Source organism: Cuculus canorus, chromosome 37 (genome assembly GCF_017976375.1).
Source record: "Cuculus canorus isolate bCucCan1 chromosome 37, bCucCan1.pri, whole genome shotgun sequence".
Lineage (NCBI taxonomy): Eukaryota > Metazoa > Chordata > Aves > Cuculiformes > Cuculidae > Cuculus > Cuculus canorus.
The window spans coordinates 717,058-729,420 of NC_071437.1; the positions used below are offsets into that span (position 1 = coordinate 717,058).

The 12,363-nt window shown below is 58.7% G+C and overlaps 1 protein-coding gene across 1 annotated transcript; it reads left to right on the forward strand.

Annotated features, from left to right (window-relative positions):
• Window positions 1-928: 928 nt before the first annotated feature.
• HNRNPUL1 (heterogeneous nuclear ribonucleoprotein U like 1) lies at window positions 929-11,573 on the forward strand. The gene is made up of 16 exons (XM_054052956.1): window positions 929-1,156; window positions 2,795-2,923; window positions 3,398-3,499; window positions 3,570-3,918; window positions 4,009-4,082; window positions 4,198-4,337; window positions 4,907-5,006; window positions 6,132-6,244; window positions 6,320-6,586; window positions 7,448-7,570; window positions 7,653-7,781; window positions 8,515-8,683; window positions 9,477-9,755; window positions 10,260-10,495; window positions 10,584-10,718; window positions 11,403-11,573. Exons 1-16 carry the CDS (start codon window positions 991-993, stop codon window positions 11,556-11,558), a joined length of 2,667 nt encoding a protein of 888 aa, XP_053908931.1. The 5' UTR covers window positions 929-990; the 3' UTR covers window positions 11,559-11,573.
• The last annotated feature ends 790 nt before the right edge of the window (window positions 11,574-12,363 follow it).

The window sequence follows — 12,363 nt, forward strand, 5'->3', positions numbered from 1 at the left end:
CCCGCACTTTATGCCCCCCCCAAATAAAAGCCCCTCGTCCTGCAATGGGCTCAGTTTTGGGGGGTCCTTGGGGGGGAGGGGCTTAAGGGAGTGGGAGGGGCTTAAAGGGGTGGGAGGGGCTTAAGGGGGTACATGGGGGCGGGGAGTTGGAGGGGGGGCACAAGGACCTGGGAGAGCCACGGGGACCATTGAGGGGGCGTGGCTTGGGGCGAGGGGCGTGGCTTGGAGGCACACACGTGGGTTTGAATGGGGAGGGGACGCGGTTTGAAGCCGGTAATGGGGCGTGGTTTGGAGGCAGGGGCGTGGCTTGGTCTGGGAGGGGGCGTGGCTTGGTGTGAGGCAGGAGAGGGCGTGGTTTGGACTGGGCGTGTATTGGAGTAAGGCGGCTTGGCTTGGGGGCGTGGCTTGAAGGCGGGAGGGGCGTGGCTTGTTGTCAGGGGCGTGGCTTGGAGACGAGGGCGTGGCTTGCAGTGAGGCTGGGTGGCTTGGAATGGGGAGGGATGCGATTTGTAATGCAGAAGGGGCGTGGTTTAGCTTGAAGGCGTGGCCTGAAAGAAAGGGGCGTGGCTTGAACGAAGGGGCGTGGCTTGTAGTCGGGCGGGGGGCGCGGTATGGACTGGAGAAGCAGCGCGATTTCTATTGGGGAGGGGGCGTGGCTTTGCTACAAGTGGGCGTGGCTTTGCCGCCAGCGGGCGTGTCCCGCAGCCAGGCGGGGGCGTGGCTTTCCTCTCCCAATGGCGTGTTGGCGCGCGTTGCTATGGGAACGCCCGGAGGCGCAGTGGGGGGGGGGGGGAGGAGTCCTCCTCCTCTCGTCCAATCCCCTCTCGCGCTTTGCGGAAGGGCCCAATGGGGAGAAAGTTGGCGGGAGGGGGGGCGGTGTCACGTGACGCGGCGTGCGCGCGCGCGCGGGGAGGGCGGCGGCGGCCATTTTGAGTGGGGGTGGGGGGGGAGAGGGAAGAACCCTCCTCCAATGGCCGAAGCGGAGCCGTTATGGAGGTGAAGCGGCTCCGCGTTCACGAACTGAAGGAGGAATTGGGGCGCAGAGGGCTCGACACGAGGGGGCTCAAAGCTGAACTCGCCGAGCGGCTGCAGGCGGCGCTGGAGGGGCCCGAGGCGCGCGGGGACTCCGCGGGGGACGCCGACAGCGACGGACGCTGTGAGGGCCCCTCCGCGCGCTCCCACTCTGCCCCTTCCTCCCTCTCCCCTTCCTTCCCTCCTTCCTTCCCTCCTTCCTTCCCTCCTTCCTTCCCTCCTTCCTTCCCTCCCTCCCTCCCTCCCTCCTTCTCTCCCTCCTTCCCTCCCTCCTTCCTTCCCTCCTTCCCTCCTTCCTTCCCTCCTTCCTTCCCTCCCTCCTTCCCTCCTTCCTTCCCTCCCTCCTTCTTTCCTTCCCTCCCTCCTTCCCTCCCTCCTTCCCTCCCTCCCTCCCTCCCTCCTTCCCTCCCTCCTTCCCTCCCTCCTTCCCTCCCCCCTTTTCCCTATTCCCAGTCCCATTTCCTCACAGTCCCCCCCTTTCCTCTCAGTTCCCTCCATTTCCTCTCAGCCCCCATGTCCCTCTTCCCAGTTCCCCCCCCCATTCCCAGTCCCCTCCTTGGATTCAGGGGTCCCCCTTGGCAAGTTTGGGGATCCCCTTTCTTGGATTTGGGGGTTCCCCCCTCATCGGGTTTGGGGATCCCCCCGTCGGATTTTGGGGATCCCCTTGTTGGATTTGGGGGTCCCCGCGGCGAATTAACACGTCCCTTCCGGTGGATTTGAGGGTGCTGTTGGTGCATTCGGGAGTGATCCTGGAATTCTGGGGGTCCCCTTTGGCGAATTTTGGGGGTCCCCTTTGGCAAATGTGGGGGTCCCTCAATCCCAGGGATCCATTTTGGTGATTTTCGGGCTCCCCTCGGTGAACGACGCGATCCTTTCAGGCACTTAAGGATCCTCATTGCTTTGGGGCTCCCCTCAGAGAATTTGGGGCTCCCCTCGATGAATTACGTGATTCCTTCTGGAATTTGGGGGTCCCTTTGGCCAATTTGGCCGCTTTGGGGCTCCCTGTGGCCAATTTAAGTGACGCCTTCGTTCCCAAAGGGATCCTCTTCGCTTTGGGGCTCCCCTCGGTGACTTTGGGGCTCCCCTCGATGAAGTTTGTGATTCCTTCTGGAATTTGGGGGTCCCTTTGGCCAATTTGGCCGCTTTGGGGCTCCCTGTGGCCAATTTAAGTGACGCTTTCGTTCCTGACGGGATCCTCTTTTCCCACTCTTATTCCCTCTCTTTTCCCGCTCTTATTTTCCCGCTCCCGTTTCCCCTCTTTTCCCATCTCATTTCCCCCCTTTTCCTGATCTTTTTTTCCTGCTCCCATTTCCCCCTTATTCCCGGTGTTATGTTCCCGCTCTTATTCCCTCTCTTTTCCCACTTCTTCCCTCTCGTTTCCTGCTCTTATACCCTCTCATTTCCTCCCATTTTCTGCTTTCGTTTCCCCCCATTTCCTGCTCTCATTTTCCCCCTTTTCCTGCTCTTATTTTCCTGCTCATTTCCCCCCTTTTCCCACTCTCGTTTCCCCTTTTCCCACTCTCATTTCCTCCCTTTTCCCGCTCTCATTTCCTCCCTTTTCCCGCTCTCATTTCCCGCTCTTATTTCCCTGCTCTCATTTCCCCCCTTTTCCCACTCTCGTTTCCCCTCGTTTCCCGCTCTTATTTTCCCGCTCTTCTCGTTTTCCTGCTCTTATTTTCCCGCTCTCGTTTCCTGCTCTTATTTCCCCCTTTCCCCGCTCTTGTTTCCTCCTTTCCCGCTCTCATTTCCTGTCCTTTTCCAGTCGCCCCGGACTCGGCGGCGTCGGCCTCGGCCCCTCCCTCCTTCCCCCCCTACGATCCCTCCGGCCTCAAAGCGGACGTGGATTCGGGCTACGATCGCCGCGGCCCAGACCCGGAACCGCCTCCCTCCGGTAAGAGCCAAACTCTGGGGGTGTGCGCGGGGGGGGGTTGCGCTTCGCACCGCCGCCATTTCCCCTTCTTTTCCCACCATTTCCCCTTCTTTTCCCGCCATTTTCCCATTCTTTTCTCACCATTTCCCATTCATTTCCCCTTCTTTTGTCACTGTTTCCCCATTTTTTCCTCCCCATTTCCCCATTCTTTCCCCACTATTTTCTCATTTATTTCACATTCTTTTCCCACTATTTCCCATTCTTTTCCCACCATTTCCTATTCTTCTCTCACCATTTCCCCTTCTTTTCTCCTCATTTCCCCATTCCTCTCCCACCATTTCCCATTCATCTCCCCTTCTTTTCCCACCATTTCCCCATTCTTTCTCCCCATTCCCCCTCCCTCTCCCCCCCACTTCCCCTCCCCCACCTCCCCCCCCACTTCCCCCCCATTTCCCCCCCGCTTCCCCTTCACTTCCGGCTGCCGTTTCCTTCCAGCGCTGAAGCTGCCGGATCCAAAGCCGGAAGACGCCCCCTCTTTCCCCGTGCCCCCCCCCAACTATACGGCCCCCACCCCCCCGTACCCCATCCCCCCACCCCCCCCCGCCCCCTATACCGCCCCCCCCGCCCCCTATAGCGCCCCTCCTGCCCCCTATACCGCCCCCCCCCGCCCCATATACCGCCCCCCCCACGCCCTATAGCGCCCCCCCTGCCCCCTATAGCGCCCCCCCGGCCTATAGCGCGCCCCCCCCGACCTATAGCGCCCCCCCCGCCCCCTATAGCGCCCCCCCCGCCCCCTATACTGCCCCCCCGGCCCCCTACAGCGCCCCCCCCGCCCCCTATAGCGCCCCCCCGGCCTTCCCCACGCCGCCCCCCCCGCCCTATGGCGCCCCCACGTATAACCCCGTGGGGAGCGGTTACGGCGCAGCGGCGTCGGCGTCGGATCCATCGCGGCTTCGCAAAAGGCCTTACGAGGATCAACGAAACCGCACTTATTACGAACACCGCGAAGAGAAAAGGTGAGAACGTTCCGGAATAATCCAGAAAGAACCAGGAAATTGGGGGGGGGGTTTCCCGCTCCCATATCTCAACGCCGTCACCGTCTCCAGAGGTCGTTCGCCACAACCGCCGGCGGAGGACGAAGAGGAGGATTTCGATGACACGTTGGTGGCCATCGATACCTGTGAGTGACGCCGGTCTTTCCGGATCTTTCCGGGTCTTTCCGGATCTTTCCGGAATGATGGGATTCCAAACGAACTGAGGGGGGGGAATGTGTGTGTGTGTTTTTGGGGTTGCAGATAACTGCGATCTTCACTTCAAAGTGGCGCGAGATCGGTACAGTGGGTACCCCCTCACCATCGAGGGCTTCGCGTACCTCTGGTCCGGCGCTCGCGCCACCTACGGAGTGCGGAGCGGCCGCGTCTGCTACGAGATGAAGGTGAGCGGAACGTTCTAGAAGAGGGAGCTGCGCCCGCATCCGTAGGGGGAAGGTTCCAGAAGAGGGAGCTGGGCCTGAAGCCGTGGGCGGAAGGTTCCAGAAGAGGGAGCTGGGCGTGAAGCCATGGGCGGAAGGTTCTAGAAGAGGGAGCTGGGCCCAAATCCATAGGGGGAAGGTTCTAGAAGAGGGAGCTGGGTGGGAATCCATAGGCGGAAGGTTCTAGAAGAGGGATCTGGGTGTGGATCGGTGGGTGGAAGGTTCTAGAAGAAGGATCTGGGTGTGAATCCATGGGCGAAAGGTTCTGGAAGAGGGATCTGGGCGTGGATCCATAGGGGGAAGGTTCTAGAAGAGGGATCTGGGTGTGGATCCATGGGCGGAAGGTTCTAGAAGAGGGATCTGGGTGTGGATCCATGGGCGGAAGGTTCTAGAAGAGGGATCTGGGCGTGAATCCATGGGCAGAAGGTTCTAGAAGAGGGATCTGTGTGGGAATCCATGGGCGGAAGGTTCTAGAAGAGGGATCCAGGCCCGAATCCATGGGCAGAAGGTTCTAGAGAGACTTTTCCTTCCAGATTAACGAGGAAATCTCCGTTAAACACCTGCCGTCCTCCGAACCCGACCCCCACGTGGTGCGAGTTGGATGGTCCCTCGATTCCTGCAGCACTCAGTTGGGTACGGCCGCGATTCCGGAGGGATTTGGGGGTCCTCTGATCGGATTTGGGGTCTCACGGAGGGATTTTGGGGTCTCACGGAGGGATTTGGGGTCTCACGGAGGGATTTGGGGGTTCCCCAGTTGGGATTTGGGGTCTCTCGTTTGGATTTGGTCCCTCTTTCTCTTCAATGTCTTCGTTAATGACCCGGAGTGAAAATCCGTTAACGACTTTAGTGGTGACCCCAAACATGGAGGACATTTCCGGGTCCTCGAGGGGTTCCGGAAGGATCCGGAGAGGTCGGAGGGGGTAATGAGGTTCCCCCGGAGGTGGTGGTGGACCTCCAACTCAACGTCGGTTGAGACTTTTGGGTCAAAGCGGCGTTGCCGGAAGGTTCCGAGAGAGGTTCTTCCCCCCCAGTGAGGCCTCAACTCAAACCCTCGTTGAGTTTTGGGTTCTTCGTTCCAAGAAGGACCTTAAGGAGATGCAGAAAGTTCCGGAGAAGGTTTTGGAGAAGGTTTTGAGGGCTCTGGAGTTGGTTTGGAGAAGAGGAGGAAGAGAGGAGACCTTCTCTGCTCTCTCCAACCACCGCATTGAGGGTGTGGCGACCGCTGGGCGTTGGGTTCTTCTCCCAAAGAGAAGGACTTGGAGGTGGTGGTGGACCTCCAACTCAACGTTGGCCAAAAAGCCAACGGCAAAGTGAGCGTTTGGGCTCTTCTCTTGAGGAGAAGGAGGTGGTGGTGGACCTCCAACTCAACGTTGGCCAAAAAGCCAACGGCAAAGTGAGCGTTGGGCTCTTCTCTTGAGGAGAAGGAGGTGGTGGTGGACCTCCAACTCAACGTGAGCGCTTCCCCAGGTGATGGGATGAGGGAAAACGGCCTCGAGCTCCACCAGAGGAGGTTCAGATGGAGCCCCGGGAGAAGCCCTGTCCTCAAAAAGGCCCATCGGGACCTTCTCAGGGCGGCGGTGGCGCCTCCGTCCTTGGAGGGAACTCAAAGCGCCGTCGCTGAGGCCCTCGAAGCCGTGATTTAACCCCGACGGAAGCGTTGGGTGACGATGGAAGCGTTGGATGACGACGACGGAAGCGTTGGACGACGGAGAACGTCTCCCACTCGATGCTTCCACCTTTCCCGTTCTTCTTTTCCAGGCGAAGAACCTTTTTCCTACGGCTACGGCGGCACCGGCAAAAAATCCACCAACTCCAAATTTGAGAACTACGGCGAAGCCTTCGCTGAAAACGACGTCATCGCGTGTTTGGTGGTGAGTTTTCGGCCTTCTTTGCGCCTCCGGCGGTGGCCGCCACCTTTCGCCGTTTCACCGCCGCCTTCGCCGTAGGATTTCGAGTGCGGCGAAGAGGTGGAAATGTCCTTCTTGAAGAACGGGAAGTGGTTGGGAGTCGCGTTCCGGGTTCGGAAGGAGCAGTTGAGCGGTCGAGCGCTTTTCCCTCACGTTTTGGTGAAGAATTGCGCCGTGGAGTTTAACTTCGGGCAACGGGAAGAGGCGTTTTTCACCGTTCCGCCCGGATTCGCCTTCATCCAACACCTCTCCGTCAGCGAGCGCGTCCGCGGCACTCTGGGACCCAAGAGCAAAGCCGAGTGCGAGGTGAGCTGCCCTCGGAATGTGGCGTTCCGGGGAGGAATCGGCACCGTTTGGGGTGGAATCGGCTCAATTTGGGGTGGAATCGGCTCAATTTGGGGCGGAATCGGATCAATTTGGGGTGGAATCGGCGCAATTTGGGGTGGAATCGGCGCAATTTGGGGTGGAATCGGCGCAATTTGGGGTGGAATCGGCTCAATTTGGGGCGGAATCGGCTCAATTTGGGGTGGAATCGGCTCAATTTGGGGTGGAATCGGCTCAATTTGGGGCGGAATCGGATCAATTTGGGGTGGAATCGGCGCAATTTGGGGTGGAATCGGCTCAATTTGGGGCGGAATCGGCTCAATTTGGGGCGGAATCGGCTCAGTTTGGGGCAGAATCGGATCAATTTGGGGCAGAATCGGATCAATTTGGGGCGGAATTGGACCAATTTGGGGCGGAATCGGCTCAATTTGGGGCAGAATCGGCGCAGTTTGGGTGGAATCGGCTCAGTTTGGGGCGGAATTGCCACAGTTTGGAATTGGCTCAATTTCGGGTAGAATTTGGCGCAGTTTGGGGCGCAATTGGCTCAGTTTGGATCCGAATCTGAATCCAGGTTCCGGCACTGAATCCGGTTTGGTGCCGAATCCCCTTCATTTGGTGCCAAATCCACGGGATTTGAGGCCAAATACCTTTCATTTGGTGCCGAATCCACTCTATTCTGGCACGGAATCCATTTTGGTGCCAAATCCACGTGATTCGAGGCTGAATCCCCTCCATTTGGTGCCGAATCCTCTCCATTTGGTGCCGAATCCCCTCCGTTTGGTGCCGAATCCGTTCCGGCGCCGAATCCCCTGGATTGCGGCTCCGACTGCTCTTTGTCCGCAGATCCTGATGATGGTGGGTTTGCCGGCGGCCGGGAAGACCACGTGGGCGGTGGCGCACGCCGCCTCCAACCCTTCCAAGAAGTACAACATCCTCGGAACCAACGCCATTATGGATAAAATGAGGGTGAGGCGCCATCCGGAAGGTTCCGGCGCCTCGGGCGGCTCCGCCGTTGGCGTCACCGGCTCTTCCTCGTCCTCCCCGGCAGGTGATGGGGCTGCGGCGGCAGCGGAATTACGCCGGGCGGTGGGACGTCCTCATCCAACAGGCGACGCAGTGCCTCAACCGCCTCATCCAGATCGCCGCCCGCAAGAAGCGCAACTACATCCTTGACCAGGTGCGAATCCGCTCCCTTCGGCGCCACATCCGGCTCGGGGCCGGATCCGCTCGGTTTGGGGCCGAATCCGCTCGGTTTGGGGCTGGATCCGCTTGGTTTGGGGTCGGATCCGCTCAGTTTGGGGCTGAATCCGCTCTGTTTGGGGCCGAATCCGCTCAGTTTGGCGCCAAATCCACTTGTTTCAGCACCAAATCCGCTCAATTCGGCGCCAGATCTGGTTCAATGCTGGATCCGCTCGGTTTGGGGCCGAATCCGCTCAATTCGGTGCCACATCCGCTCGATTTGGTGCCAAAACCGCTTGCTTTGCAGCCAAATCCACGTGGCTCAAGGCCAAACCTGATTTGGGGCCAAATCCTCTCCGTTTGGGGCCAAATCTGCTCCGTTTGGGGCCAAATCCACTCAGTCTGGGGCCAAATTGGCTCAATTTGGGACCAAATCTGGTTTGGGGCTAAATCTGCTTGATTTGAGGTGGAATCCACTTGATTTGGGGCCCAATCCACTCCCTTTGGGGCCAAATCCGCTCCCTTTGGTGCCGGATCCGCTCCCTTTGGGGCCAAATCCGCTCCCTTTGGGGCCAAATCCACTCCCTTTGGGGCCAAATCCGCTCCCTTTGGGGCCGAATCCACTCCCTTTGGCGCCGAATCCGCTCCCCTTCTCCTCGTTTGTCGCCATCTCCGAATCCCACCGTTAATTCCCGTGGTTTTTTTTTCCCGCCCTTTTTTTCCCGCCTCAGACGAACGTCTACGGCTCCGCCCAACGCCGGAAACTGCGCCCGTTTGAGGGTTTCCAACGCAAAGCGATCGTCATTTGCCCCACGGATCAGGACCTGCGGGAGCGAACCGTCAAGAGAACCGACGAGGAGGGAAAGGACGTTCCGGATCACGCGGTGCTGGAGATGAAAGGTGCGATTCGGCCTCGTTGAGAGGCGCCACCGGAGCTGCTTCGTTCCTGAGGGAGATCCGTGGGCGGAAGGTTCTGGAAGAGGGATCTGGGCGTGGATCCATGGGCGGAAGGTTCCAGAAGAGGGATCTGGGCGTGGATCCATGGGCGGAAGGTTCCAGAAGAGGGATCTGGGCGTGGATCCATGGGTGGAAGGTTCTAGAAGAGGGATCTGGCTGTGGATCCGTGGGCAGAAGGTTCCGGAAGAGGTTCTTCTCCCCCCGGTGAGGCCTCACCTCAAAACTTGAGTTGAGTTTTGGGTTCTTCGTTCCAAGAAGGACCTTAAGGAGCTGCAGAAGGTTCTGGAAAAGGTTGTGGAGAAGGTTCTGAGGGCTCTGGGGTTGGTTTGGAGAAGAGGAGGAAGAGGTGTTGGTGGACCTCCAACTCAACGTGAGCCCACGTTGGCCAAAAACCAACGGCAAAGTGGTTGTTGAGCTCTTCTCTTGAGGAGAAGGAGGTGGTGGTGGACCTCCAACTCAACGTTGGCCAAAAAGCCAACGGCAAAGTGAGCGTTTGGGCTCTTCTCTTCAGGAGAAGGAGGTGGTGGTTGACTTTTGCCATGAGGAGAAGTTTCTTCCTGAAGAGACAATGGTGGTTTTTCCCTTCTTGACCTCCAAAACGGTCAGAAATGATGTTCTCGTCCCTCCATTTTAACCCGGAAGTGAAGTTTAACATCTCCGTTCTCCCTTTTTTTTTCCCCGGTTGCGCTCATTTCCTTCTTTTTGTCCCTTTTTTCCCTCCCGTTTTTCCTGGCAGCCAATTTCACTCTCCCGGAAGTGGGCGACTTCCTGGACTCCGTCGTCTTCGTGGAGCTGCAACGGGACGAGGCCGCGGCTCTGATCCGCCTCTACAACGAGGAAGGCCGCAACGCTGCGCCGCCGCCGGAGAAGCGCTTCGACGCCACCGGACGCCCCTCGGCCTTCCGCGCCCGCCCCGCCTTCCAGCGCTTCGAGGCTCGCGGCGGCTCCGGCACACGCGGAACCTTCCAGAACCGCGGTGGCGGCGGCTTCCGAGGAAACGGCAGCGCCGGCGCAGGTAGGAGTTGCCCAACGCCACCTTTCCTGCTTCCTCCTCTCAGCCACTTCCTTTGTGCTTTCGCTTCCTGTTTTTTCCCCTTCATTCCTGTTTTTCCCTTTCACTTCCTTTTTTTCCTCTTTCGCTCCTGTTTCTTCCCCTTTGATTCCTGTTTTTTTCCCTTTTCATTCCTGTTTTATTTCCCTTTGATTCCTTTTTTTCCCCTTTCGTTCCTCTTTTATTTCCCTTTTGTTCCTGTTCTATTTCCCTTTCGTTCCTGCTTTTTTCCCTTTCATTCCTGTCATTTTTCCTTTCATTCCTGTTTTCTTCCTTTGATTCCTGTTTCCGTGTTTGATTTCCTGTTCCTTGTTTCCTATTTCTGTTTCCTGTCTCCTCTTACCATTTCCGGGCTTTCATTTCCCATTTCCTCTTACCACTTCCTGGCTTTCATTTCCCATTTCCCCTTACCCTTTCTGCTTTTCCTTCCCCATTTCCTCTTACCATTTCCGGTTTCCGGTTCCGCAGGCTTTTCCCGAGGCCCCTTCCCGTGCCGCTGGGCCCCCTCCCCTCGCGACGCCTCTTCCTCCTCCTCTTCCTCCTCCTCTTCCTCTTCCTCCTCGTCGTCATCGTCGTCGTCGTCCTCTTCCTCCTCTCCTCGCGGGGCCTTCGCTCGCGGCTCTCCGGCGCCTTCCGGCTCTTTCCCCGCCACTCGCGGCGGCTCCGGCTACAAAGGGGGGACGTCAGCACCCCCAAACCAACAGGTTTGTGTCCCCCCTTCTCGGGGTGTCCCCTCCCCCCAAATTCCCCCCCTTTCCCCCCTCCCCCAAAATGGCGGCCGTGGCGTTGCAGGGCGGATACGGCGCGAGCGGCGGCGCTTACGGTGGCGCTTACGGCGGCGGTTATGGCGGCGCCTACGGAGGATACGGACACGGATACCCCCAGGGGGGCGCCCCCCCCGCCCACGGATACCCACAATACCCACAGGTGGGGGGGGGACCCCTAAATTGGGGGGGGGAGGGGGTCTAAATTGGGGGGGAGGGGTCTAATTTGGGGGGAGGGGATCCTAATTTGGGAGGGAAATTGGTTTAGGGGGGACCCTAATTTGGGGAGAAGGGGGGGGGAATTGGGGGGGTTGGGGGGGACCCTCATTGTGGGGGAACCCTTATTTGTGGGGGGATTGATTTGGGGAGTGGGGCCCTAATTTGGGGAGAAGGACCCTAATATGGGGGGAGGTCCTGTTTTTTTGGGGGGGGGGGTGTCTGAACCCCCCCCTTTTTGGAGGATTACTCCCCCCTTTTGGGGGATAACCCCCTCTTTTTGGGGATACCTCCCCCCATTTTGGAGTATAACCCCCCCCATTTTGAGGATAACCCCCCCCCTTTTTTCAGGCATAACGCCCCCATTTTGGAGGATACCCCCTCCATTTTGGGAGATACCCCTCTCATTTTTGGGGATACCCCCCCTATTTTGGAGGATACCCCCCCATTTTGGGGCTACCCCCCCTTTTCCCATTCTCCCTCACAAGATTCCTGTTAACCCCTCTCTTCCCAAAGCTGATTTCCCCCCCCCTCCCCCCCATTTTCTCACCTCTGGGCTTTTGGGCCCCCCTTTCTTTTTTTGGGGGGGGTCTTCTTGGGGTGCTGACCCCCCCTTTTCTCTCCCTCCCAGTACCCCCAGCAGTGGAACCAGTACTACCAGCAGCAGGGCCCGTGGCCCCCCCCGTACTACGGCTCCTATGACTACGGCGCCTACGGCAGCAGCGGGGGGGGGGGCCAGCGCCCAGTGACCCCCCCTTTTCCCCCCCCCTTGCGGACACCCCACTAAAAACACTGTTTTTAACCTCAAAAAAGAGACTCGGATGGTTGAAAAAAACCCCTTTTCCGTGTGTGTCCCCCCCTTTTCCGTGTGTGTCCCCCCCTTTTCTGTGTTCCCCCCCCTTTTTTTGGCATCAACCCCCCCTTTTCCATGTGTCCCCCCCATTTTCCATATGTCCCCCCCATTTCTCTGTGTCCCCCCCTTTTCCGTCTGTCCTCCTTTCCATGTCCCCCACCCTTTCTGTGTGTCCCCCCGCCTTTTCTGTGTGTCCCTCCCTCTTTTGGCATCATCCCCCCCCTTTTCCATGTGTGTGTCCCCCCTTTTCCATGTGCCCCCCCTCTTTTTGGTGTCATCCCCCCCCTTTTCCATGTGTGTCCCCCCTCTTTTCTATATGTCTCCCGCTTTTCCGTGTTCCCCCCCCTCTTCTTGGCATCATTCCCCCCCCTTTTCGATATGTGCCCCCTCTTTTCCCTGTGCCCCCCCTTTTCCCCATGCCCCCCCTTTTCCCTGTGTCATCCCCCCTTTTTGGCATCACCCCCCCTTTTCTCTGTCCCCCCCCTTTTGGGGACCATTTCCCCCCCATTTGGCCCCATTTCACCCCCCTTTTTTTGGGGGGGGGTCCCATTCCCCCCTCCATTTCGGCCTTTCACCCCCCATTTTCGGCCATTTCACACCCCACACCTTTTTGGGGGGCCATTTCCCTCTTTTTGGGGGGCCATTACCCCCCCCATTTTTGCCCACTCCCCCCCCACCATTTTGGTCCTTTTCACCCCCTTTTTTTGTGGCCGTTTCCCCCCATTTTGTGCTGTTTCTC